This window comes from Melospiza georgiana, chromosome 1, assembly GCF_028018845.1.
Source record: "Melospiza georgiana isolate bMelGeo1 chromosome 1, bMelGeo1.pri, whole genome shotgun sequence".
Lineage (NCBI taxonomy): Eukaryota > Metazoa > Chordata > Aves > Passeriformes > Passerellidae > Melospiza > Melospiza georgiana.
Genome location: NC_080430.1, coordinates 139,969,062 through 139,994,689, shown reverse-complemented (window position 1 = coordinate 139,994,689; position 25,628 = coordinate 139,969,062). Strand labels below are relative to the sequence as shown.

Here is a 25,628-nt window from a genome sequence, read left to right as displayed (position 1 = left end):
ACAGGAGGCTGATTAACTCTTTGGTCACCTAACAATATTCATAAATACTAAAAATTTTGAGAACTGCCATAAAATGAATTTAAAATGTTACGTGGTTTTTTAATGTGAAGTAGTCATATAATATGAAAGCAAATTATCATGAGAAGAAAGGGACATTTGAGAAATGGAAAAAAAAAAAACAGTCTTACTTAAGTTCTATGTTTCAAAGATCCCAGAAGAGAACATGATACTTCTATTAGTAAGATAACACAGTTTCATTTCCATTACAAAGATAGATTTAACAACATATTTACTGCTGTCCTGTTAAATGAATATTTCATTAAAATGTTTTCTCATCTAAACATTCTATTTTTGCAAGTATGATTTCTCTGCAGTTGTCAACGAACAGCTCAATTGCATACACAGTTCAGAGCCCAGAGGAAATGTTTAAATGCAAACATTTCAGTCCAAGAAAGAAAACCCATCCTCTAAGTGCTGGTATTCTTTAAGAGTTATGGAAATTCAGATATGGAGGAAGCAAGTTACTAGGCTGATGTAAGTCACATTCCCATACCACATTCCTCTTGCTCTTTTTTTTTTTTTTTCTTTTTTTTAAAGCTACTAGAAAAAATGAGCATGACAGAAAAATAGCAGTCTAGGTCACATTTCTCATTCACTCTCAGTAAATGAATAGTCATATCCTCTTAATGTAAAACTGCCTAAAATTAGAACAGCAGCTTAAGATTCACAGAATTTCAGAGCTTATTATAGAAAGGAATATATTCCATTTAATGAGGGGATTAAATGCTTTCATTTATTGCACAATTTGCAATGAAATGCTTATGCACAACACAAACTCCCTAAAAAAAAGAAAAGGGGACAAATCAGAGAAAGACAGGACTCTTTTGTGTCTTTAATAATGTTCTTGTTTCCATGGAAACCCTGCCAGTGTGATGGATAGACTTCTCTAGGGAACTGGTGATCACATAATGCTTCCTAATTGTTTAGCAACAACTTGTTTTATTTTTCAAGTATAGATCTTCACTTAATACCACACGTATACTGCCAAAGGATACAGGATAAATTTTATGAAAAGAAGAACAATACAACATGAAAGTACACTCACTACACAGAAGAACAAGGTAATGTTTTTGGTTGACTTACACAAACTCTACTCTCACATATTAAATACATTAAAATTTATGTAAGAATATTTAAAAATAAAAAAATTAAGTATAGATAGAAAGCAATCCAATTTTTAAGAAGAAATAGAATATAAAAAGGTTCCAATTGACCCTGTTAAAACCTCCTAAATCTATTCAAGCTGAATTACACCCAGCCATCTGACACATTATGTATCCAATCTATGCAAAAACTGCAGCTTTTTTTTTTAATATAACCTCAGTAAGAATACTATCATCTTAATATTTAGTAGAAGAAATAATCTGCATATACACACATGCATGTACAAAATTTTAGATTTGTTTCCTGTGGGAATACCCTGCATCATACATTCTGAACCTAAAATCATTGTCAGTGGATTTGAGTCTGAAACCCAGTCCATATCACCTCTGCAGGCACTTGCAAATAGATGTCTGAGGCCTGTGCCTTAAAACAGGGCTGTCCTGAGTTCCTTTCTTTCTTCCTTTGGGGTAGCCTGTGCATCAGTCTTATTCTTAGGTGAACTTTCATATTGTCTTCATCAGACAGATCTGCAAAACAGTCTTTAGAGTCTCCCAATTTTCAAATTCTCCAAAAGGGTTCAGTTTGCATAGGCCTATTTTGCTTGTCAAATATTTGTTCACATTAAATACTGTACATTTTTTTCAGGAGTTTGTAATCTGTAGTTACAAAATTAATTTCACTGAGGTTTGCAGCCTCTGGGCAGGGGCTGTTATGAGACCTTGAAAATTGTGTGTTGGCTGTTTACATACCTACTAGACGTGACTGTGACTTAATCAGTTCATTTTTCTTCATTTGCTATTTGCTATTTGGGTTTGCTTTAGATTTTGATACAAAGATGAAATGGTACTTTAACAACATGAGATCTTTGGAGGTAGCTATGACAAATGTTATAATTAGACATGAACAGTTTATCTTCAGAACTCCCTAAATAGATGACAGGGAGAGAAACAAATGCATTTTTGTCCCAGAATTCCATATTCTTTCCTAAATGTACAAGTTATATGACAGACATCATTAACTTCATGAAGTTTGTTCATTTGTAGGATTTTAATGCTCATATTTTTATCTTTGCTTTTTACATATTTTTTATAAACATGTCTAATATTTATCCACAAACTGAAAGCTTTTACCAAACAGAGATATCCGATCAGTATCTAGAAATAAATGTGTTCTCTTAGCATGCTAGAGTTGCTTATAAATGTCAAGCTATTCTTCAAGTGTATCTAAATATTGATGGCAAAGCTCCTTGCTAACAGCTTCTTTATTTGGACCATAGATCTTTCAGACTGTTACGCAAATGATTGTACAAAAACTAAGAAAAAAAGTTGGATCTTTGGAAAGATTGGAAGAGTGAAATACTGGAGATTATGGAAAAGGGAGATGTTAGTGTAATTATTTGTACGCATTTAGAAAATCTCTTAATTGGACCTTCTATGTACTAGCCTAGCCAGAGAATGGCTGAAATGCAGCAGAATCTACTAAGCCTGCCAACTCCTGTGCTGACATTGTGCAGATTATACATTAATTTATTCTTGGACTAGAGGGCTACAAAATCACTATTGTCTGTAAACCATTTCCAGAGTGCTGGCACCAAGCGGATAATATGCAGCATTGGAATTTATGTCTGAGAGGAAATTATTTGGCTAATAGCAAGATCATTATAACATCCTTGTTCAAAATGGCAGGTAGTCTTACAAATGGCAGGGTAGACATGAAACACAAGCAAATATAATTGAAAAATACTTGAAATTAGAATGGTTGTAAGGCTGTATGCAACAGCACAAAACAAACAGAATAAACATGCAGTGTCAGACTTAGCAATTCCTGATATATGGAACATATTTCTGTCTCTTCTATGCCCAAATGAACCTTTGGTCAAGCAATTTATCTAAGGTTCTAGGTGGTGAGCAGTAGTATTCATGATGGAGAAACAGGGCATGTAAACAGCAATGTGCTATAACAGACTGAAGAAGATACTGAAAAACCAGATTACCCTGTAGCTTTTCCAGAAAACAGAGCCTGAAAAAACTGTAAAATCATTTCCCTCACTGACAAAACTTCGAAATTATATCTGGAACCTTAAGAATTAGGTTACTGCTATTGAAGAAATATTGTTTTTAAAGCAACATTAGCTTATGATAATTAAACCAATTTCTTGCATTTCTTGTAGATACCTCCAGAGTTGAGAGGCAGAAATTTGATAGAATGAATGCTTGAAAACTACACTTCTGAAAGACAGATTTGTGCGCAGATGGATATCATCCTGGATTTACATACTCTTTTCCAAAATCATCTTAGGAGTTCTGTAAAAGGTAGGATGGAAAAGGGGACCATGGATCCAACATACAAAATTAATATAGATTTGTATTAAAAGGAAAGTCAAGTAGTGGGCTTCCTAGGTAAAGTCTTTGTTTACCAAAATAGCATATATATTACCCTTCCCAGTAGTACAATATCTCTGTGGTAGCACAATCCTTTGAATCCCTTAATCTTTCCCGCTTCCTCTGTTATTGTTTTTTTGCCTCTTGCCATCACCATTCAGTTCACTGGTACTTGGGGAAGTGGCTGAAAAGGTTCCTGGTGGAAAAGAACCTGGGGGCGTTGGTTGGACAGTGGCTGAACATGATCCAGCCGTGAGTCCAGGTGGTCAAGAAGGTCAATGACAGTCTGACCTGTGTCAGTGACTGTGTGCTCAGCAGGACCAGGGCAGTGATTGTTCCTCTGCACTCAGCTCTGGTGAGGCCACTCCTTGAGCCCTGTGTTACGTTCTGAGCCTCCCACTCTCATAAAGGCACTGAGAGGTTGGAGTGTGTCTGGAGCAGGGCTGGTGAAGGGACTGCAGCACAAGTCTGATGAGGAGCAGCTGAGAGAGCTGGGGCCGTTTAGCGTGGACAAAAGGAGGCACAAGGCAGACATCACTCTCTACAGTTGCCTGAAAGGAAGTTGTAGAGTGGTGGCTGTTGGTCTCTTCTCCCAGGTAACAAGAGATAAGGCAAGAGGAAATTGTCTGTCTCAAGTTACAGCAGAAAAGGTTTAGATTGGCTATTAGGAAAAATTTCTTCATGTGAGCAGTTGTCAAGCTTTGGAACAAGCTTCCCAGGGAGGTGATAGACAGCAAGGCCTGATGATACCTATATACTGAGAGAAATTTCTTTCAGGATAGGTCAGAAGGATGAATCTCTGTTCCAAGTACTGTGTCAATGCATTGAGGCAAGGAAAAGTGATATTTTGAATAATCTCTCCTTATCCTCTCAACACATCTATGTTACATGGAAATTTCACCTTATGCTGTTTTCATCTGATATGTAACTGCAGGTTTTTACAAAATATCCTGGTAGCTTATGTACTATTTAAAATATGCTTGGTAAATAATTAGGCAGAAAGAATTAATAGTCAAAACTAATTAATTCTAAAGGCAATCAGAAGGAAGCTTGACATGGCAAGAACATGGATATTCCCTTACATAGGTATATGATTGCTCTAAGGAGACTCACTATTCGGAGGAAAAGTCAAATATCATGTTTGGAACATGCTAATGCTATTTTTAACAGTAACAAGACTCTGAAAGACTAGCTAAACATTACTTAATAAACAGCATATTCAGTGGATAGCCTGACTAATGTGGAAACCTCCAAATTCCCTGAAAAAATTCCTGTGCTTCAAAAAATGCTCCAACATGAGGCAGTTATAATCTAGAACTCCATTAATATATTTTTATAATGTAAATTCATTCAACATCAGTAAACTAATTACATTTTTTCTTGTTTTAGAAATGAGAGAAAAACATTTCATTGAGCATTCAAGATTTTTTAATATCACCTTCCTTTAAAAAAATTTAAAAATCCATAAAAATGTAGAAAATATTTGGTTAAAAATAAATTCCTATTGTTCTTAGACTCTAAGATATATGAAACACATTTCCTTAGTTTCTTTTTAGCTTTTTAATGCTATTAGAATTGATACTAAACTCAGTGTCTGTCCAATGAGTCTACTTGCACAGTTAAACATTGTGGAAATCTAAATTCATACCCTTACCCACTACATACTTTAAATATAATATGGTAGTTTGATATCCAAATACAAAAAGCTAGAAGTGTAGTGAAAAATTCTTACTGATGAATAGAAATAACTTGCTCACAAATGTCTTCAGTCCCTGTACTTTTAGGAAATTATGAATGGATAGGTTCACCACAGAAAAGCCATTGAATGATTGAATGCTACAATAAACTTTTTAGTGTAGAAGATCTGAGTCTTAGATGAAGTTTGTTTATTCTTACACAAAATGAATGGTTAAATTGTCTTCCTGAAATGTTTGTAATTCAGTCCAAGGAGTATGGTATACTATGTCCAAGAACATGGTATGCAGTGTACTCTGGTCTCTTTGATAATTGCAGCGCTTAAAATAACAGTCAGAAATTACTACGTATGTGAAAATAAACTATTGGGAATGAAGTGGAGAAAAATAATGTAAAAATCATTAAGATGGTTGGTGTTTTTTCTCTATGCTGCTAATGAACTGAGTATATTGTGTGCAAACAGCTGCATCAGTAAAGGAATTTCAGAGGGACTTCTTGGTATAAAGTTAAGAGAGTTATCCTTAGCACAGAGAAGGAAATGCCTTTTAATTGGTACCTACAGAAGTAAAAAGAGCAATATTATAGTAATCAGGTTGTGTCTCACATATTTAATGAAAATATCTAATTTATTGTATCTTTCATCTGATAATTATAAGGCCATTAGAAAGTGTAATGAAACATGCCTTACTGTGTCAACTATACATGACTGGAATATCCAGACACTCTTCCAGACAGCTCCAGATGAAACAAGATCAAAAGGGGAGGATCTTGTTCTATGATATAGGATTGTCAGAAGGAAAAAGAAGTGAAAGGAACTATGAGCATATTTAGTGTATGTTGAATCTATGTTTTGTTTTCTGATTATATTTGAGTGCATCTCTATTTAAAATAAAAAAAAAAAAAAAAAAAAAAACAAACCAAAAAATACAAAACCAAAACAAACTGCTCAAGATTGTGATCAAATGTTAAACCTGTAATAACATGAAAAACAGTTCCCAAAAGTGCCATCAAACTGTGTGAGACATATGAGGCTGTGTTTAATTTAAGGTAAGAATTTACAGACTCAGAAAGCAAGTCATAAATTTGCAAAATGGGAGTTGGAAAACTCTTTTAAGAGGTCTCTTTAAATAGTAGGAATTTTTCCACAGACATACTTATAGCTGTTATATAGACTTCTTTTTCTTGCACAATTCAAGCTTACTTGAGCAGCTACAGTAACCTGCAAAAGAGGATAATGGAGTCACCATGCACCTAGACATAAAGAATAACTGGTTCTACTGGGGCTGCCTGGAACATTTAGAAAGAGCAAATGGTTGGCAAGTACTTTGCTGACTTAGCTGTATTTAAAATGCAGCTATTATTCTTCTGCAGTTATTATTCTTATACTATGACTAATGCATAACTGCATGTTATTTGGAAAGAACTGATTCTCCATCAAAGAATTAGGAAAGGGAAAAACCTGTCATTATTGTACTTGAGAATCCAGAGAGCCAGCTATTGTGCTGTCCATTCCTCTGCTTTCTCCCTCCAGTGAAGGAGTGCTCATAATCCATTTGCTGTACTATTTATAGGTGATAAACCCTAGCTCAGTGAGTATCAGTCACTCTATTTTGATTTACTTAGGTGATGGAAGCCTAGTGTTTGTTAATGATTATAAAATTTTACTTCTGTCTTTGGTGCTCCTAGTGGAAACTGAACACTATAAATCCTTGGTGTATGGATAATATACACAAGACTTGGATAAATGACAGAAACTCTTTAAACTTTCATCTCCAATTAAAATAAAATTCCAGAATGTTTGCTCATGAAGTTACAGTCATTATTGTTATTAATAAATATCTGCTTTTTAAGTCATTTTAGATAAACAAATGTAGAAAAAAATGTTTATCATTCTTTAAGTTTGACATGAAGCAACCACTACCTCAGCATTTTCACTTGGTGTTCAAACATGCAGGAAGAATGAATCTACAAATATTTATTTTTCAGTATTTTTATTAAATGAAATAAGAGTAAATGAAGAGTTAAACCACAGCATTTTTCCTACAGATGCATGCACTTTGCTTTTTACTTCAGATAGTTAGAAAATTGGAATCTGACACCACATTTTTGGCTAGCCTAGAGATTTATAGATTGCAGTAAATAAACACCATATTATTCTGGGACTTTGGCCAAATTTGTCTATTGAAGCCCTTTAATTTGAATGTTATCAAAAGTGCTTTGTTCCACGGACAAAACAGAAGGATAAAAGCCTTGCCTATCTACCTGGAATTCAAAAATTAATGTTCTGAAAAAAAAAACCTCAGAAACCAAACAAATCCAAACAACCAACCAACCAATCAACAATACAAGTAAAAGCCAAATATTTTTCATTAAAAAATGTTATTTAAAAACCAGGACATCATTTAAAAAGTGGAACAAGAATTAAAATTGCCCTCACAATTTAACTGGACACATCCAGAGACTAAAAAGACTATGCTGTAAGTATGACCTGTGATCCATGAAGCACAAAACTTCTTAGCTAGTCTTTGCTAATCAGGGCCCAATACTTCAAAATAAATTAAAAAAAAATCAAGAGGAAATTAGCAAGCATTACTAGTGGTCTCATGAGTTGTGAAGTAAGATAGCATTAGTATTATAGTAGTTAAAGAAGAGCTAAACTAAATATGTAAAAGGAAATTGCAAAGAGGAGGAAAATAACTTTTTCTAATGTGCATTGGTGCAAAAGTATATACGATGAGGAGGGAAGAGGGAGGTGGAAGATAGTATGTTTAAATTTTAATGGGAAAAAATGTGGAGTAAATTATATAAGTTCTTTCTAATAATGTAAAAAAATATATATAGAAGACCACTGCCTTTGGAAAATGTTAAGGTTTTCAAAAACTATCAGGACATTATCTAGTGGGAATAGATCTTGCAGTGGAATGCAGGATTCTTTAAGATCTGAAATCTTTACAGTTTTCATCCTGCCCTATTGCCTTTTCAACAAGAAACAGCAAGGTTAAAATGCATGAGAACTAAAGTGTGTGAATTAGAGACTTCCTTGAGCTCTTTAAAGAACACTTCACACCTTGCCTTGTCCTTATCCTGACAATCTGAGTTCCTTGATTGTTCTAGTGTTTTCTGATCCTGAACCACAAACCCTGGACCAGCCCATTCTGCATCTTTGTCTTCTGAAAAGTTTGCATACATCCTTTGTTACACTCCAGCCATGTGAGCTGCCCTACTATCTCAGTTATTCCAACAATGTTGCTCTCCTGTGACTCCTGCTTCCCTCGTGAGGCAGGTATGCTTTCACCTTGCCTTACCATTTCTGATGTCACCCATGTGCCCATCTTTCTGCATCCTTTGTTTATGAACCCTATCCACTGCTACCTGACTTAAATGTGGGTCAAATAAGTATTGATACTGAAAAAGATTGCTTTCCTCATGGTTCTCTAAAGAAGACAAAACTAGGAACTAACAGGCGTCAAAAACAAAGACTATTTTTTTTCACTATTAGTTACACAGTTTTTACAGGTTCCAAGATGTATATAAAAATTTTAAATATACATATTAACAATTATATCAGAAGAAAAGTGCAAAATATGGGGGTCTGTCTCTTCTGTCATGTCTCAAGAGGAAATGGCCTCAAGTTGTGCCAGAGGAGGCTCAGATTAGATATTAGGAAAAAAAAACTTCACTGAAAGAGTGGATAGGCATTCAAACAAATTTCCTGGGGAGGTGATGGAGGCACCATCTCAGGAAGTGTCCAAGGGGCATCTGGATGTGGCATCTGGGGATATTGATTATGATGGTGCTTGGTTGATGGTTGAACTAGATAACCTTAAAGGTCTCTTCCAACCTTGACAATGCTGTGATTATGTGAATCATATAATATTGTGATATGATATTAAATCCTCAAAATGAAAGATGAGGGAACTGTGACATGGAGAGAATTGATGCATAACTGCATACCAGGAAGTTTCTTTCTCTGAACTGCAAAATACCAGCCAATGCTAAGAGTATTTGGTCTAGGAAGGTTAAACCGATGGGGCAGATAGTGATCCTAAATTCTCACAATTAAAATTTTTTACCTCCTCTCGGTTTGCCTTAAAAGAACCCAGAATTAACTTGATGGTGTAGTGCAAAGAAAACTTTTACCCATTAACTGTTTTGTGCAGCTGAGATAAGGTTACCTCCACCAGTTAACAGAAATGCAAAATAAATTTAATGTGCTCCACTTGTACAGATCTACCACCAATAGTTTAATCCTAAACAAAACTCAAAAGGCCAACATACAAGATGAATGAATTAACAAAACAGACTGTTTGCCTATATGTTCATTACATTAACTCTGTGAGAAATTAAATCTTTTCTGGTGGAATCTTTCATACACATATAGCAAAAATGCTACAACTTCATTAAATTTAAATACGCTTCCAGAGTCAAGATAATTTAAGGCAAATTGGTTTTAGCCTCTGAATTTGAAGAGCTGAATGAAAAGATGAATAAATTTTGTGGAATTCCAAATTTATTTTAGTAACACAACAGTATCATCTTCAAACTCCTTCATCAGTGTACAATTGTAAATATTGCAATTTAAAAACAAGCTACAGTTTTGGAAACCATCCCACAAGACGCCAAAAGTGATGTCTTTATATTTAAATAAACCAGCAACACTTCTGCTAATTATAAGAACAAGATTAATTAATGCTTAAGATGAAGATTTGTGTTCCATAGGTGAATCAATCTTTAGGCTCAGAAAGATGCAGCCTTAGACAGATGTAGTCTTGAAGAATACTAAAATATCATACTAGAATTTTAGCAATGAAATCTTTCACCTGCAAAAAACACTACTGGCCATTAGTTATTCTCTTGAAGAAATATTTGAAGGACTTTAAATACTCCCCAGGAAACTAATTTGCTATAACTTCTGCCTTCCAGATGTAATTACAAATGAGTTATAAATCAGGATTTGCAAACTGATACCAAAATTCTGAGCAATATTCTCACAATTTCATTTCATATCCAGGAAAATTCTCATTTTAGGCAGAAACTGAGAGATATTGAAAGGTTTATCAAGCCATAATTTCAACAATGTTAGGGAAAATATAATAGTCTGTTTCAAAGCCTATGGCAGACAAAAATTTTAGATTAAACAGTTCAGTAAATTGAGTTAATGAACCAATAATTACTTTCAAAGTATCTCAAATTATTTTCCAAATATTATTTCTGCTAATTGATCACTACAACGGTTTTATCCAAGAATGCCATATAAAAAAGGAGCCATAGAAGAACAAGAGGGCGTTAAAGGGTAACAATTGCCTTGCAAAAGCAGAATTTACTAGCCCAAACTGGGATTAAGCTAGTTATACATTTAACACCCATCCTCTTGGAATAGTCTTTAGGTGTTTCTAACAAATAAAGATATTAGTTTTAAATCAGATGGGAAAGACTGAGTCTTTTTTGGAACTGACAATTCTAGTACGGTGCTTTGATGCTAAACATAATGCTAAAGCAACATTTTACTTTTTCGGGTTCCTTCTTCCCATTCATTCATCTTGATTACTCAAGTAATCTTTATCCCTTTCAATTGCAGGTATAATTCTCACTGTTATGTTGTCCTCAGTGAAAATTTCACAACTTAATTTCAATAGCATATGTTAACATTAACAATTAGCACAACTTCTATGTCCCTTGTCCTTCATTAAAAATTTTTTAATAAAACAGAACATGAAAGCAGTGTTTCAAGCTTGTCATAAACCACCCAACTAACTTCCATCCACTTGTGTAAGAAGTCCTAATTCCCACCTTTACAATGGTGGAAATGAAGATTCTGTTATTCAAGAAGTTTTATTGTGTTCAGTATTGGGTTAGATTTCTTGATTTTAAAAGCTGATCTTTCTTTTTTTCCTCTTCATTGCCTACATCAATTGTTACAACAACCTTTTGTAATTAAATTTGATGTTATTGGTGCTTTTTCTGGAAAAAGTAGCAAGAAAAGGCATTGTTATATCTGTCTTTTCCTTACTTTGGTGTTAACTACAACTTTTCCCAAACATTCTCTTCCTTGAATAATTACATTTACTTTCTTTCTTCTTTAAGCAGAATTTAATTTATTTAGAAAGAGTTAATTTCTGTTTCTTTCTCCAGTCCTCTGCATACTGTTTGGAGATGTAAGAGGCTTGTTTTCCAAATTAGCATGGTTTCTGCACTGATGAGTTTAAATTACTTTGATGCATATACCTTTTCATTCTGGACTATATCACACTCCTGAGGGTTAGTCCACTGCTCATACAACTTTCTAATGGATCTTAGGAGAACTTCCTTCACTACTGATAGGAATTACTGAAATTACATAAAGATGTGCAAAGCCAAATTATGTTAACCAAATGGAAGTATGATTCTGATGTTCTGATTAATATTCTGATGTGGAGGTATACATTTTTAAAGAAAGGACAAGTAAGAAAAACATTTTAAGATACTCAAAGCTTTGAAAATATAAATCCTGATTTTAAAAAATGAAGCTAATAAAAATGAATTATTTTTTGTTAGAAACATTTCCATAGTTTGATTACTTTCTGAAAATTTGTAATTTTTTTTTCAAGTATCATTGCTATTACAGTAGCACATCATTGCATGCCATAAATTTTCACATGGGAGCAGTTCTCCATGCATCCTAAGGATTTTGTTATTTGACCACCAATATCATAAATGAAGAAGCACTGAGTCTAGACATTAATTGATTGTATTAAACCTAATTGGAATTCTCATGAATAGTGTTGACTGCTTAAGGAGAATGTACAGTGTTAGATCATTATTATTGCTGGTATATTTTCAGTGAGTTAGGAATATATTTAACAGACACTACATATATCAGTAATGCTAATATTATTTTTATTATCAATACAGTACAACTAGAATATTTTACCATTCGTGTTAGGAATATGTGATAATTCTAATGTGGTAAGCATTTCCATTTCTGTGCTAGTGACTTAAAATAACTTTACATAACTCAGCCAAGTTTTACCTCTATTTGCAATGATAAGAAATCCATGGTTCTGGTCACATAATAAAAATCACATGGGGATTTGCTATTCTTCAGGCTCAGGTTTTTGTTTTTTCACACCAGCAGACTCTGCATTATTTCCCTGATATTGAGTATCAGAAAGAATAGTGAGTATCCTGAGAATAACATTAATATAATGAAAAAATATAAGTGTGGTAAGGTACGGTGGTGAGCAATTTCAAGGCTTTTCATAAATGGAAAAGTTTGATTCTATTGGTACAAAAAATTATACATTTAAAGATGTCTAAAGTAAAGAACTCACAAAGCTCTTTTATTGCAAAAATTCAAAGCAACAAAAGGTATTGTATATTTTTTTATTCAAAATGTCATTCTGGGTATTATTTTGAAGATCTTCTCTGCCCTGCTTGAAAGCACACAGCATGGTACTTGAAAACACGCAACCATTATTCTACTATTTCAATAAAATAGTAGATCTTTTTCATCATTTCCACCCCCCAAAGAATCTTACTTAATATCTCTAATTCTAGGTAGAAGCATTGGCATTTATATTTTTTTAAATACCACCCATAAGAGTGTTCTAAGCCACTGATTACTTATTTGCCAAAAAGGATCTGCAGAAATGTGTTGCTTATGTACATATACATAATTCTAGAAAATATTTTTTTGTTTTCTTTTCAATTTTCTCAGATAATCTAACATGTTTCTTATCCAGACTCACACAGCTATACTTGGGCTTTTCCCAAGAATAAGCAAGAGTAACTATTTGTGTATAAGAACTCGCTTCAGGCAGAAAACTGCTCGTTCCCTGTGAGATGTAATTTATTCCTGCTTTCAAGTTAGTGCACTCTATTTTCTTCTGTGCAGATTGTCAGTTCCAATAGTTAATGCATTACATGGCATCAAGTGCAGTACTTTGACTTTATATCCTGCTTTGTTCTTTACAAAGCCTACAAAGACCAGCTTATAACAAAGATGCCAAGGCAGTAGTCTTATTTTACTGTTTATATTACTAGGTTCTATTTGACATGATTTCATAAAATCATAAATCCATCTGCAACAAAATATATCTGTCTGTGAAAAGCTTACAATGCTATATGATTATTTCTTGGTAATTATGTGAAGTTTAATTTTAGTGGGGTTTTTTTTCAAAATTCCATACTATTCCATACCATACATAAACAAATACAACCATTAAATATAAGTGCATTGGAAGGTCCACAAAACCCTTTAATTTAATTTGAAGCTACTATCTGTTGTATCTGACCTAAAACTCACCTCACGGAGTTGAAATATGTATAGTCATGTATCTGTGTACTTACACAATTATAACAGTGACTTGCAATTAACAAATTTTTTCAGTCCAGTGGGTTCTGCATAGAGGACATGGCAAAATATTTAAATAGTGAGCTGAATATTTTAATTCAATTCTGACATGTGTTAGATCACTTTTAAAAATAAGAGTTTATAAATATCTCAAGAGTTTATAAATATCTCAAAGTTCATTTGGAATAAATCCACTGAAGAAGATAGGTATAAAGAGACATATCTTTATAATTACATACATATATATATATTACAGGGGAGTTACAGAATTCCTAGACTTGGAATTTAGTATGAACCTCTTCAGCCTTTTACCTGTCATGACAATATATGCAAGAAATAACTCAATGTCCTCCCAGATAAATAGTAAAAAAAGGAGAAACACATTTTTTCAATAGAAAAAATGAAGCTAGACCGTGGGTTGTATGCTTCTCTGATCAAAATACATGTTCATTTAGACAAGTAGAAAACCAAAGTTCCTCGTTGAAAATACAAATGGAGTTTTTATTTTGGCAGATAATTTGTAGCTATATGTACAGACAATTGGAAGGTCCACAAGACACTTTAATTTAAATTTTATTAGAGCATCTAGGAATACAGATACAACTGTATTCTGCACTTGAAATTTCTGAATTCTAAAAAAAATAAATTTTAGAATGGAGAATCTTACAACACCCATTTTAGCATGGAATAAGAAATTTTTAGAAGACATAAATGTCAGAATACTTCCTTGATTATGAAAGTGTGTAATTCTTATAACCTTCATAGAATGAAAATATTATATACAAGTGTAGCATTATTTATTACTATTAGTAAATTGTTTCTAGTTTGCTGCATTATGGAGAAACTGCATGCTGCAACATTAGCTCAGGAATAGGTGATATAATTAAGCTTCTGTCAGATTTCATTATTAAAAACAACCTTATCAAAACTAATTTTTCAGGCGAGAAGGTTTATTTAGAAACATGTCATGGATTGTGCATAGGGTAAGTCAAAGAATCACAGAACCACTAAGTTTGGAAGGCAATGCATTGGGTGGTCTGATCCAAACTTGCTGCTCAGGCAGGGCCAGCTAGAGCACATGGCACAGAATTGTATCCACCAGGACCCCCAAGTCTTTCTCCACAGAGCTCCTTTCCAGATCAGCCCCCAGACTGTGCTGGTCAGTGGGGTTATTCTTCCCCAGGTGCAGGACTGCACTGTCCTTTGTTGAATTTCACACAGTCCTTCTCTGTCCATCTTTCCAGCTTGTCAAAGTCTTTCTGAAGGTCTCACAGAACTCAGGTATTGGCCACTCCTCCCAACTTGGTGTCATCAGTGAACCTGCTGAGGAGACATCTGCCATTTTGTTCAAGTCATTGATGAATAAGTTAAACTATCTTGGGCCCAGTGTGAAACTTTGGAGGACACTGCTCGTGACAAACATCAAACTAGACCCATGTCACTAATTACAGCCCTGCTACTCAGATAGATTTTAATCGACCTATGTCCACTCATCCAGTCAATGGTTCCTGATTTTGTCTATCAGGATTTTGTGAGAGACAGCATCAAAAGCCTTGCTGAAGCCAAGGTAGACAATATCCACTGCTCTTTCCCCATTGATCCAGGTAGTTGTTTCACTGTAGAAGGCAATGTTTGGTCAAGCTTGATTTACCTTTAGTGTATCCATGCTAAATACCTCTGGTTGCCTTCTTCTCATCCATATGGATACAGATGGCCTTCAGAATGAGATGCTCCATCACCTTTCCAGGGATTGAAGTGGCGCTGACTTTGAAGACCTTTTTGAAGACCAGGGTGAGATTTGCTTTTTTCCAGTCTCCAGGCACCTCTTCTGTTGCCATGACCTTGCAAAGATGACTGTGAGTGACCTCGCTATGGTGTCAAGAAGCTCATGTGGACACATCCTGCCAGAGCTCATGGGCTTGTGGATGTCAAGTTTGTTTAGGTGTTATCTAACTCAAGCCTCCTTCACCAAGGAAAATTATGTTAGTGAAGATTGATGCAAAGAAGGCATTTGATAACTCTGCCTTCTCTGTGTCCCCTGTTACCAGGATTTCTTTCCATTTACTAATGGGCCCACATTATACTTTTGTTTTTCTTCTGTTATTGATGTGTTTTAAGAAACCCTTCTTGTCCTTGACATCCTGGTCAGATTTAATTGCAGATGGGCTTTGGCCTTCCCGATCCCATTTCAACTTTGACAATCTCTATATTCATTCCATGTGGCTTGATGCTTCTTCTAACTCCTGTGCATTTCCTGCTTATGCTTGAGTAATGACAGTTCTTTGTTCATCCATGCAGGTCTCTCTCCCCCTTTGCCTTTGCCTGATTTCTTGCTCATTGACATTAAGCATTATTGGTTTTGCAGGAAGTCAGCTTTGGACATCAACCAACTCTCATTTCCCTGCTGTGCCTGATTATTCCAAGAAAATCCCTGAAGTGCTCACATCAGCTTTCCTGAAGTCCATGGCTGAAGTCTTACTTGCTCCTCCTTTCCTGATATACAGCTCCAAATTTTCATGGTCACTGCAGTCAAGGCTGCCCCCAGCCTTCATATCTCCAAAAAGGAGATGCTGTTAATCTGTTAATCTGAGGTTGAGCAGCTCACCGTTCCCTGTGGGATCCTCTAATACCAGTGACAGGAAATTGTCATCAATGTTTTCAAAGGAATCCCGTAGACTATTTTTGCTTTGCTGTGTTTCTTCTCCAGCAGATGGCCTGGTAGACAGAGTCCCTCACCAGAGCTGGTGCCTTTGACTTGGAGGCTGCTCCAAGCTGCCTGGAGAAAGCCTCATCCTCCTCCTTCACCTGAGCAGGCAGCCAGTAGTAAGCACCCACAGCAGTGTCACCTTTATTAATCCACTCTTTGATCTGAGCCCATAAAATCTCAACTCACTCGTCGTCCACACCAAGACAGAGGTTGGTACATTTCAAGTGTTGTTTCATATAGAGAGCAACTCCACCATGTAGTTGACCAGAAAAATAAATACAATTTCACTTTTTTATAATTAGGGTATTTTTTCACTTCTAATAAATCTAATAAAGTAACAATATTTTAATGAATACCAAAACATGCAGGTGAAAAACTTTGTGCATTCAAACAATATTCAGTTAGAAAGAGGCTTTGAAATAAAACAATAATTAAATAAGTCTGCTGATTTTTCAATAAAATCCTATAGAGACAAGTAAAGGAATACGAACCTATTTGAGGACTAACTTTTTTTCATGAATAAAATTTTACCCAAAGATGTATTACTTTTAAAAATGCAAATATTGGTATAATTTAACAAAACAAAAATTAAAACATTAGTAGAGTGTTCTGCTTGTGACATTACAAAACACTGTTGTTTTCAATGAAATTCCCCATTTTGAGACATCAATCCATAATCATCACAATGCTACAGCACAAGCATGACATCTTCCTTATCTCTTCATTTAAAGTGAAGGCAATGTAAGAGGAAAGATCAAAAATAAAAATTAAAAAAAAATCCTCAAATTTATTTGTCCTGAAGTAGAAGAGGCAGATGAGAATTATATTTACACATAGGTGATTAACAGATGTCTGTGATCTTATGCCTGCTGACTTCTAAGTGTGTGTTAAATTCAGTTTCTTTCTGAAATGCAAAAACAAGCTAACAACAACCCTCAAATTAATATTGAACAAAATATACTTTTGTTCTGTTCTTAGTTTTTTTCTTGCTTGTGTCAGAATCCACTGCTTTAGATGTAATGACCATTGGTAGGGAATAATAAGTCATATATCACAGGAAATCTTTAAGGATGAGTGTTTAATCAGAGTCTCCATGGCAAACAGTGAGAAAGAGATAAGAAGCTCATTAGTCTGTAATCATCTTTAGCAACCTTTTGCAGAATTCTGTGTTGGATAATTGTATTAGGCTAAATTAGGAGAGATTCATTTGAAGGGAATCACAAGGGTGCTTTTTATGTGAAAAGTTAGATGTTTCTGATATAAAACATTGAGTCACAGAAGGAACTCTTGAAAATAATTGGTTATTTTTCTTTTATTTGACATAGCAAAAAAATACCTTAACAGCACTTTATGCATTAAGACTTTAAGCCATAATGTTAAGACTTAAATCAAGAATCTGCCACATTCTTAGGTCATATTTCAGTAATTTGTAACCACCACTATTAAAATATGTACCTTGGATTGTTTTTTTTGTTTTGTTTTTGTTCATCAAACTTTTATCCCTTAAATTCCTCACTGCTATTAATTAAAGAATTGTCTTCTTGAAAAAAAAAAGTTTTCTTTCTGCATGTGTTTCTGCAGTGAATCAAGCCATTGTCTTAATCTTCTTTACATACATGGAAAAGTTTGAGTCCTTCAGGCTCTAGACAAAATGACAGTTTTGAAACCTAACAGAACTTTTTTCCTCTTTTTCTGAACCCTTTCCAATTTGTTAACTCTATTTTGCCTTTAGAAATGACACTGTGCAGATAATGACCTCTCTAATTATGAGTTTAAAAAAATGATTTTCATATTCTCATGTAGTTGTCATCCTCTAACAAACTAGTGATGTCTAACCACAGGGCTACTTTGGGAGTTTATCTTATGAGTACAAATTTACACAATAGATTTTCATCTCCTCTTGGAGCAAAACCAAAATATATCCAAAGATCTCCTGAAAAATGAGGTATCAGAAAGAAGAATGTGTAACTCATTCAAGAATACAGTTTTTTATGCCATTCATTTCAAAACTGGCAGATTGAGAATTTGAGCAATGGAGTCCATTAGACTTTGATGTTGTTACACATATGTCTTTTACAAGTCAACATATGTTCATCATATCTTTTGCATTCTCATATCCAGAAACTAAATTTGGATATATGACTTGATTTTATATCCACTTCATTATTACCTAGCAATTTTCAGGGAAGTAGGAGTGGAAGATTCAGAAGTTATAAATATTTTTACTGGAAAATAGTACTATTAAAAATAAGTTGATAATTTTTTCAAGACCATGGATAAACATATTCAATAGCTGTAATCCAAGAACAGGAAATGAAAGTATGGTATTTCCAATTACACTTTTCTCATACATAATTAATGTTTACAGTGCTGTTTAACCATGTTTTAACTAATCTGTATTTATTAGGATGGTAATTTCAGCTGGAATTTTTTTGTAAACTCTGCAAAACTTCATCAATGTTTTAGACAAATATAAAGGTTGAATTTTGTAAAATTAACCTGTGAATCTAGAAACTGATCCCAAGGTTACCTGACATATTGTCTTTGCTTGTGTATAGTAGTGATGGTGCCTTCATTTTATCAGCATAACCTCCTTTTGCTGCCCTGCAAACATTATTCATCTTTAACAATATTTCTCTCAGAAAATAAGATTTACCTGTAATACAGGCTTCCTTACTATGGCTATATTTCTAATAAGAGCCAAGAAAAAGGATTTTACCTACAATACCTGTTAGAATACAAGGGATTTTCTATATATAAATCTTAAAATAATTAAACCTGACTGACAATGAGGTAAGACCCTGTAACTCAATTGTTTTGGCAGTTTCATATTTCTGTTTGCTCAATAACCAAGTTACTACTAGACAATAAGTCAGTTCTTAGAAAGTACTGAGAGATCCCAAATCTATATTCCCATACTTGCAAATACATCGTACGCAGACATTTATGTTCTACTTATTACTAGATTTCTAGTATTATTACATAATATATATTTTAAAAAGAAATGATAATTATAATTTTAGTAGAATATTCACCTGACAATTGGTAGGTATATATGCTGAGATACATCGTATATGTCAGCAAGAGATCAAAATATTCAAAAGAGGAGTTATTTAATCATAGTTTAAACCTTAACTATTAATAGAGAGATTAAAATTTGTTAATACTAACATATATATTCAAGAACATTACTGTAGGATTTCTCTTACCTCTACAGATAGGAACAGGAAAGTCCCACGATGCTGTATTGACAGAGCTGGCTATACAAGTAAGCTGTGGGTGTCCATCCAAAATATATCCAGTTACACAGCTGTACCGGATTTTGTCACCAACATCAAATCTTTGACCATACAAAATACCTTTTGGTGGAACTCCCGGGTTGCCACAGGAACTACTCTGTAATTCTGGAAAAGATACATATTTATGAATTAAAATGTTTTTATACTTACAATGTTGTGATAAATAAATGTTTCATTGTGCTTAAGAGTATAGAACACAAGGCGTGTTAGGACAGATAGCGTTTTCTTGGATATTATACAACTCTCAACACTGAAAATCCATTGCTGACTTAGTGTATTTAACATTTCCTTAAGTACCCAAATATCCAAAGGCAGATAAAAATAAGCATGAGATTTTACTTAAGCTCCAGCTATCATGCAATTTTAAAATTAAATTGATACAAAAGAATGATTTATTTTGTATCAATTACATTTGAAAATCATACGAATACCTGTCATTACATACAAACAGGAAACAAAGCAGTTTGATATATTTCTGAGTTTCAAGTTACACAAATGCAAAACAATAAACAAAATTGTAATACAAACATGAAAGAACATCAGGTTCAAATTGAACAAAATCTGGAAGAAAAATAAAATTAATCATGACAAAAGAAAATTTTAACAAGCATAAGCCTGAGCATGATCAGGAATCTGCTTAATGATTTAATAGATTTTAGATAATGAGGAAAATGGATGAGATACTATGGGTAACTAACTTCTGAGCAAAGAATTAGTTAATTTAATCATGTGAAATACCTCAGGTCTGGTAACTTTTATAATACAGAGCTTTACACCACTGAGAGTCCAAAATCACTCGTGGCTGCTCTTAGTCTGATCTCTGAGGCCATTAATTAGAGATCAGTTTCAGTAGCTGGCACTCTTTTGACTTCGTACCCTTTTGACTGGTGTTTCAGCATCATAAATAGCTTGATTACAACATTTTCAGTCATTTACTACCAATGTCCTTCAGTTAGTTAATGGACATTAAAACACAGATATTTTGCAAGTGTGAACAAAACATGTTTTATAATCCCATCCTGACCTCTTCAAGGCTTGTGCCAAGTATACTCGCCAGCCTAATGCTAATGGGGAAGAGGCAAATCAGATAAACCTGTATTTGGATTCATACCAAATTCCCCTAATCTAAAAAGGAAAATGATGGAAGAAGAGAAGGCTATGTATGTATTGTTTTAATTTCTTTTCCTGAATTCCATGCGACTAAAATATTCTTCAGTAGCCCTGAATTGCTCATGAGTGTGTGCACAACATATTTAAATATCTAAGGTGTTATAGGTTTCAATTAAAAAAAGATATATAAACATTTATTAAAACAATCAGTATGACTCCCAACATTCATTACATTCTCAAACTTCAATGCCCAGAACTACCAAGAACTAGGAAATCCTACTAGATTTGTGATACCAGCCATGAAACAAAACTATGGAACAGCTATTAAAAGGCAGAATTCACTATAATCATAAAAACTTTCTCTACATGTCCATACATATATAAGCACTATATATATTATATATATATGTATTTATTTATATATATAAAATATAAATATATAAAATATATGCTAATAACGAGTTACTTTGCAAGATTTTATTTACCAATCATGTACTGATGTGAATAAGTTAAATATGCATATTAGCTGCTGATGTCATTGCTGCTATTCCCTGCTTTCTCTTACATAATAAACTGTGGCTTTGGATTTGACTTTCATTACCTTGCACAGTGACACAACACAGAAGTAACAAACTAGCCTATCTCACCTTGGGCACTTCAAAGCTCACCTAAAGAGTGATATTCTTATCACTCTTTTACTGAATTGTTCTGTGCTGAAGCAACACTCCCTTTCCCTCAAATTTGCTTGCAAGCTTTACAGAGAAGGCAATGCTATGGTGTCTCCTGCATATTTGAGCAAAAGAATTTCTCTTAAATCTCTAACAGTTTTCAAGGCTATTCAATTTGTTATTTATCATCACAGCATGTCAAAATGAAGGTAAGAATATCATCCTGTGGATTTTAGTTATCATATGAATCATATTATATTAACTTGAAAACTCGGCCTGTACGCAGTGTTTTCATTTTCAACTTCTCCCAGAAGATGAAGTCTTTCAGAAGCCTGTATCTCTTAGGGCATTGTAAAAAGGTCACAGAAAGATTCCCTGTCCTTTGAAATAAAAAATATAAAGATTAGCAATGTCACTACCTAAAATTACTTCCTTTACTTTTACTGCTGCCTCACCAAGAGTTACCCACAGAAGGCAATTTATTCTTGTGAAATTACATTATATTTTAAAGCACTAATTAAAAATCACCCTCCTTCTAAAATAAAACTAATTTTCCAGTTGCAATACTATATGACTCATCTAAAAGGAATTCTTGGCATTTTTCATTAACTTTTTAACTTTATGATAAAGAGGCCTGGGAGTATGTTACTACTTCTAACCCTTCAATCCATTTTGTTCCTGATTCTAGATAAGAAAGTAGAAAAAAAATAAATCTTACACTTTTAAGTATATTAATTTCTTCTGTGAGTATTTTCATTTTGAACATCTACAAGTGCCTTATTTGGGGGTGAGAGGGAGATAATTTATCAAAGTTGTTGCATTTGTTTTCTTTGATAGGTAGTATCTATTTTCAAATAGAATGTGACACTGTACTACCAACTCCCCAGCATTTAAAGCTATGGATTGTTACCCTATGATTGTCATCTGCCAGGGAACACAGGAATTGCCAAATGAGACTGTAATTTGTATTCAGCTCTGCACAGATTCTTGACTTTAGTGACATTTTGATAGTAATTGATGATATAAAGGGTGGAAAAGTATTTGCTTTGAAATTTGCTATCTTACAGTTTGGTTGAACTTCTTGTTTATGTAGTCTGAAAATAAGCATAATTGAATTTTTTGCACCTTCCCGCTTTTTTTCATTTTTGTACATTATTTCTCATCTCCTTTTCAAATCAAGCTGCCCCAGTTGTTTCAATCTCTCTCCAAGCAGGAATTTTCTTTGTCCTAGGTTTAATTTTGTAAACAAGGTAGGTATGAACATCTTTGTCTTTTTTTTTTCATGTTGAAACATGAAGCTTAAAATATCCTTCAATGCTGTTCAGTAAGTTTCTATTGAATTAATTCTTATTAATGCCACTGTAAATTCTGTTAAAAAGCTGTGGGTAAAATGTATCTGGGAGATTTCTGCTTAGCAGGAGGGGACCCACTCACTTAAAGACTTTAATTAGCAGAAATTCAGCCCCTTTTAGATACTAATTAATAAGATATTAAAATTAAATAACATTAAATATAATTTATTTCTGATTCTTTTTCAAAAAACAAGGCTAGCAGAAATTTAGACTCTCTTTGTCAGCCTTCACTCAAAGGGAAACAAAACCAGGACCAGATACAGAAACTTCAAATTTATTTGCTTTTTATTCAGATTTTCAGTCAGGAATGTTTAGGGTATTTTCTATCATGATATTTATGAAATCAAGAGCAGCATTATCCTCCCTAAAATGTTTAACATTAAATTTATAAACAATGTCTAAATATACAAAACAAGTATTTTCACATATTCCAGTAATAAAGACATTTGTCATAGCACTGCATTCTATTAAGCTTAGTTATGAGTACTAATGACCTTCACACACTATTTCATTATAAAATTTGGAATATAAATAATTTTACTTTTTTAAAGGGTTGATCCATATATTTTCATCATTTTTGTTGCAGTTGTTGCAATTTATTATGATCCCATTTTTCCCAAAATAAAGTGAGAAATACTGCCAACATGTATATCTTCATGAGTACTCACTCACTGAAAGATGTATGTAATATCCCAATACAGGCTAACACTTGTTTCTGTAGTAATTTGATATTAAATACTCCTGGTATCCCTACACTCCCAGTTTGAGATCTCCCCCTATGGGAGTGGTACCAGTCCTAAACTGCTCACTGTGTCTATTACCCCAAACAGTAATTCCTCTGCCATGCAAACACGAGTATGAACATGTTATTCTAGGGACCACTCCAGCTGTTATTTGGGACAGGACATGCTGGTGTACTGGAAACACTAGAATGAATATGTCTGAACATGGATATCCCTTGGAAATATGTACTTTGGCTCACTGACAGGCAAGAATGCTTTGGTATTGAAGACTCAAAGCTGATTTCAGAAGTGCTGCATGTAGTAAGTGTTCTAAAGATCCCAATTACTGCTACTCCCAGGTGCGGCCTTTGTAAAAATAAGAAGTAGCCTGAAATTACCTGGTCCAAAATTTCATCTATATTGGATCCTATAATAGTTTATTTTAGTTGTCCATTATTTTCCACAGGTTTTGCAAACTAAAAAAGTAACTCAGATACATAGGTTTTAACTTATTTTTCTTAGTTTGCATACTTTCTATTCTGTCCTCATTCACATTGCTCTGAATATATGAGTAAGCATGGTCTAGATTCAAATATAATACGGACTAGAAGAACTAACCGATGAATATAGGAATACTGTTGTCTGTCTACACACATATTGAAATATTGAAACATGCATGTTTCACTTGAGATTACATAGTGAAGGAAACGACAAGAAAAAATTTGAATAGGCAATATAAGAGCAGTGAAGGAAAAAAATGAAAAACTTAACATCGAAAGATCAATTTAACTGCACAAAAATGTAACATTCAGAGAGTAAAGACACATTATAAATGAATGCTTTCAGAGCAGCACAGATATATTAAAACAGTTATTGAGTTTTAAAAATTCCCTCCCCTAAAATCCAGGTTCTTCCTTTGTAGAAATTCAACAACAAAAATCATTATCCCTTGATTCCAACAAATCTGTCACCTTAAGATGCAAGTGCAGAATGAAGAGTCACTATTCTGAAATTCAGTTTTGTTTACAACAGCGACAGGAACTGTTTTTCTAACAATCTAAACTTCTCTGAAGTTCTTATTTTAATCTCTGCACTTTTTGCGGATCAGTAAAAAGAAACTGTCATATTCTGGTGTCTAACTATAAATAGCCAAGCAACAAAAACTATAAGAAGTTTTGGTTGGTTTTTCTTTTTTTCCCCAAATTAAAACAACACTTTTTTCTTTTCTTGTTCTAATTGTTCTTTCTTGATTAATATATCTGCAATAGTAGCCTCACTGAGGGTCTCTACTGTTCACTAAAGATAATACAGCTAATTACATTGCAGTTTCCTACCTATTTTTCAATGAATTACATAATTTTGCTTTTTTCTTCCCTTTGAGATTATTTTCATGTCAAAAAATTACAGAGGACCCTGTTATGAGGAAACTTTTAATGTAGATTTTTTTATACTGAATTTGATTTTTTTTCTAAGTACATTGAAACAAGCACTGGTTTTTTCTTCCTTGCCAGTAAGACAAGAATGTTTCTATTTATAGCATAAAGTCATATGCTATTTTAATAGGGACAAACTTGTTTCAGCATTAAGTTAGAACTGCATTAACATAATTCTTCTGCAAGCAAGGGAACAGAGAGAAGAAGTGCAGAAAAAAACCTCCAGGATATGTAAGGGAAACAAGAGATAATTACAATACTGTAGTCACATTAATACAGTGAGCATGAAAAATGTCCAGGGTTTGCAATATATTCCCTTCACATACAATACAGTGTTCAGGATATCTGCTTCAATCAGCTGCAGATGCACCACTAGAGGTGAAGGATTATGCAAAAAAAATAAAATTGCAGTTACTAATTTAACCGCAGGGCATCATAAGCAGGGACCAAGTGAAACCAACAGAAAGATGACTACATGCTTCAGTAGATATGGTTAAATCTGAATCTTCCCCATCAGACACACTTCTGAAGCGCTACCTGAAGGGAATGACACGCAGGCAAATACCAGATTGTTAGCAAAGCTATGCAGTTAAAAGCACCAGCCATGCTTCCTTGCCTTCACCAAGTTCCACTTGAACAGAGCTCCAGCTGCAGTCAATTCCTGCACAGCTGCTGAGGGCACCAGTTTAATCCTGGGACGGCTGGAAGGTGGAGGCACATAGTGCATGGACTGAGGGAGACCATTGGAAACAACGGGAAGTTTTG

The 25,628-nt window shown here is 34.0% G+C and overlaps 1 protein-coding gene across 4 annotated transcripts in view; it reads right to left on the bottom strand.

Moving 5' to 3' along the window:
• Window positions 1-25,628, bottom strand: part of CSMD3 (CUB and Sushi multiple domains 3) — a 585,000-nt gene that overhangs the window by 416,709 nt on the left and 142,663 nt on the right. For all 4 annotated transcript variants that reach the window (XM_058018891.1, XM_058018902.1, XM_058018909.1 and 1 more), the window contains exon 4: window positions 19,489-19,683. In XM_058018891.1, the coding sequence (XP_057874874.1) occupies window positions 19,489-19,683 (195 nt within the window). The remainder of the gene's footprint in view (window positions 1-19,488; window positions 19,684-25,628) is intronic.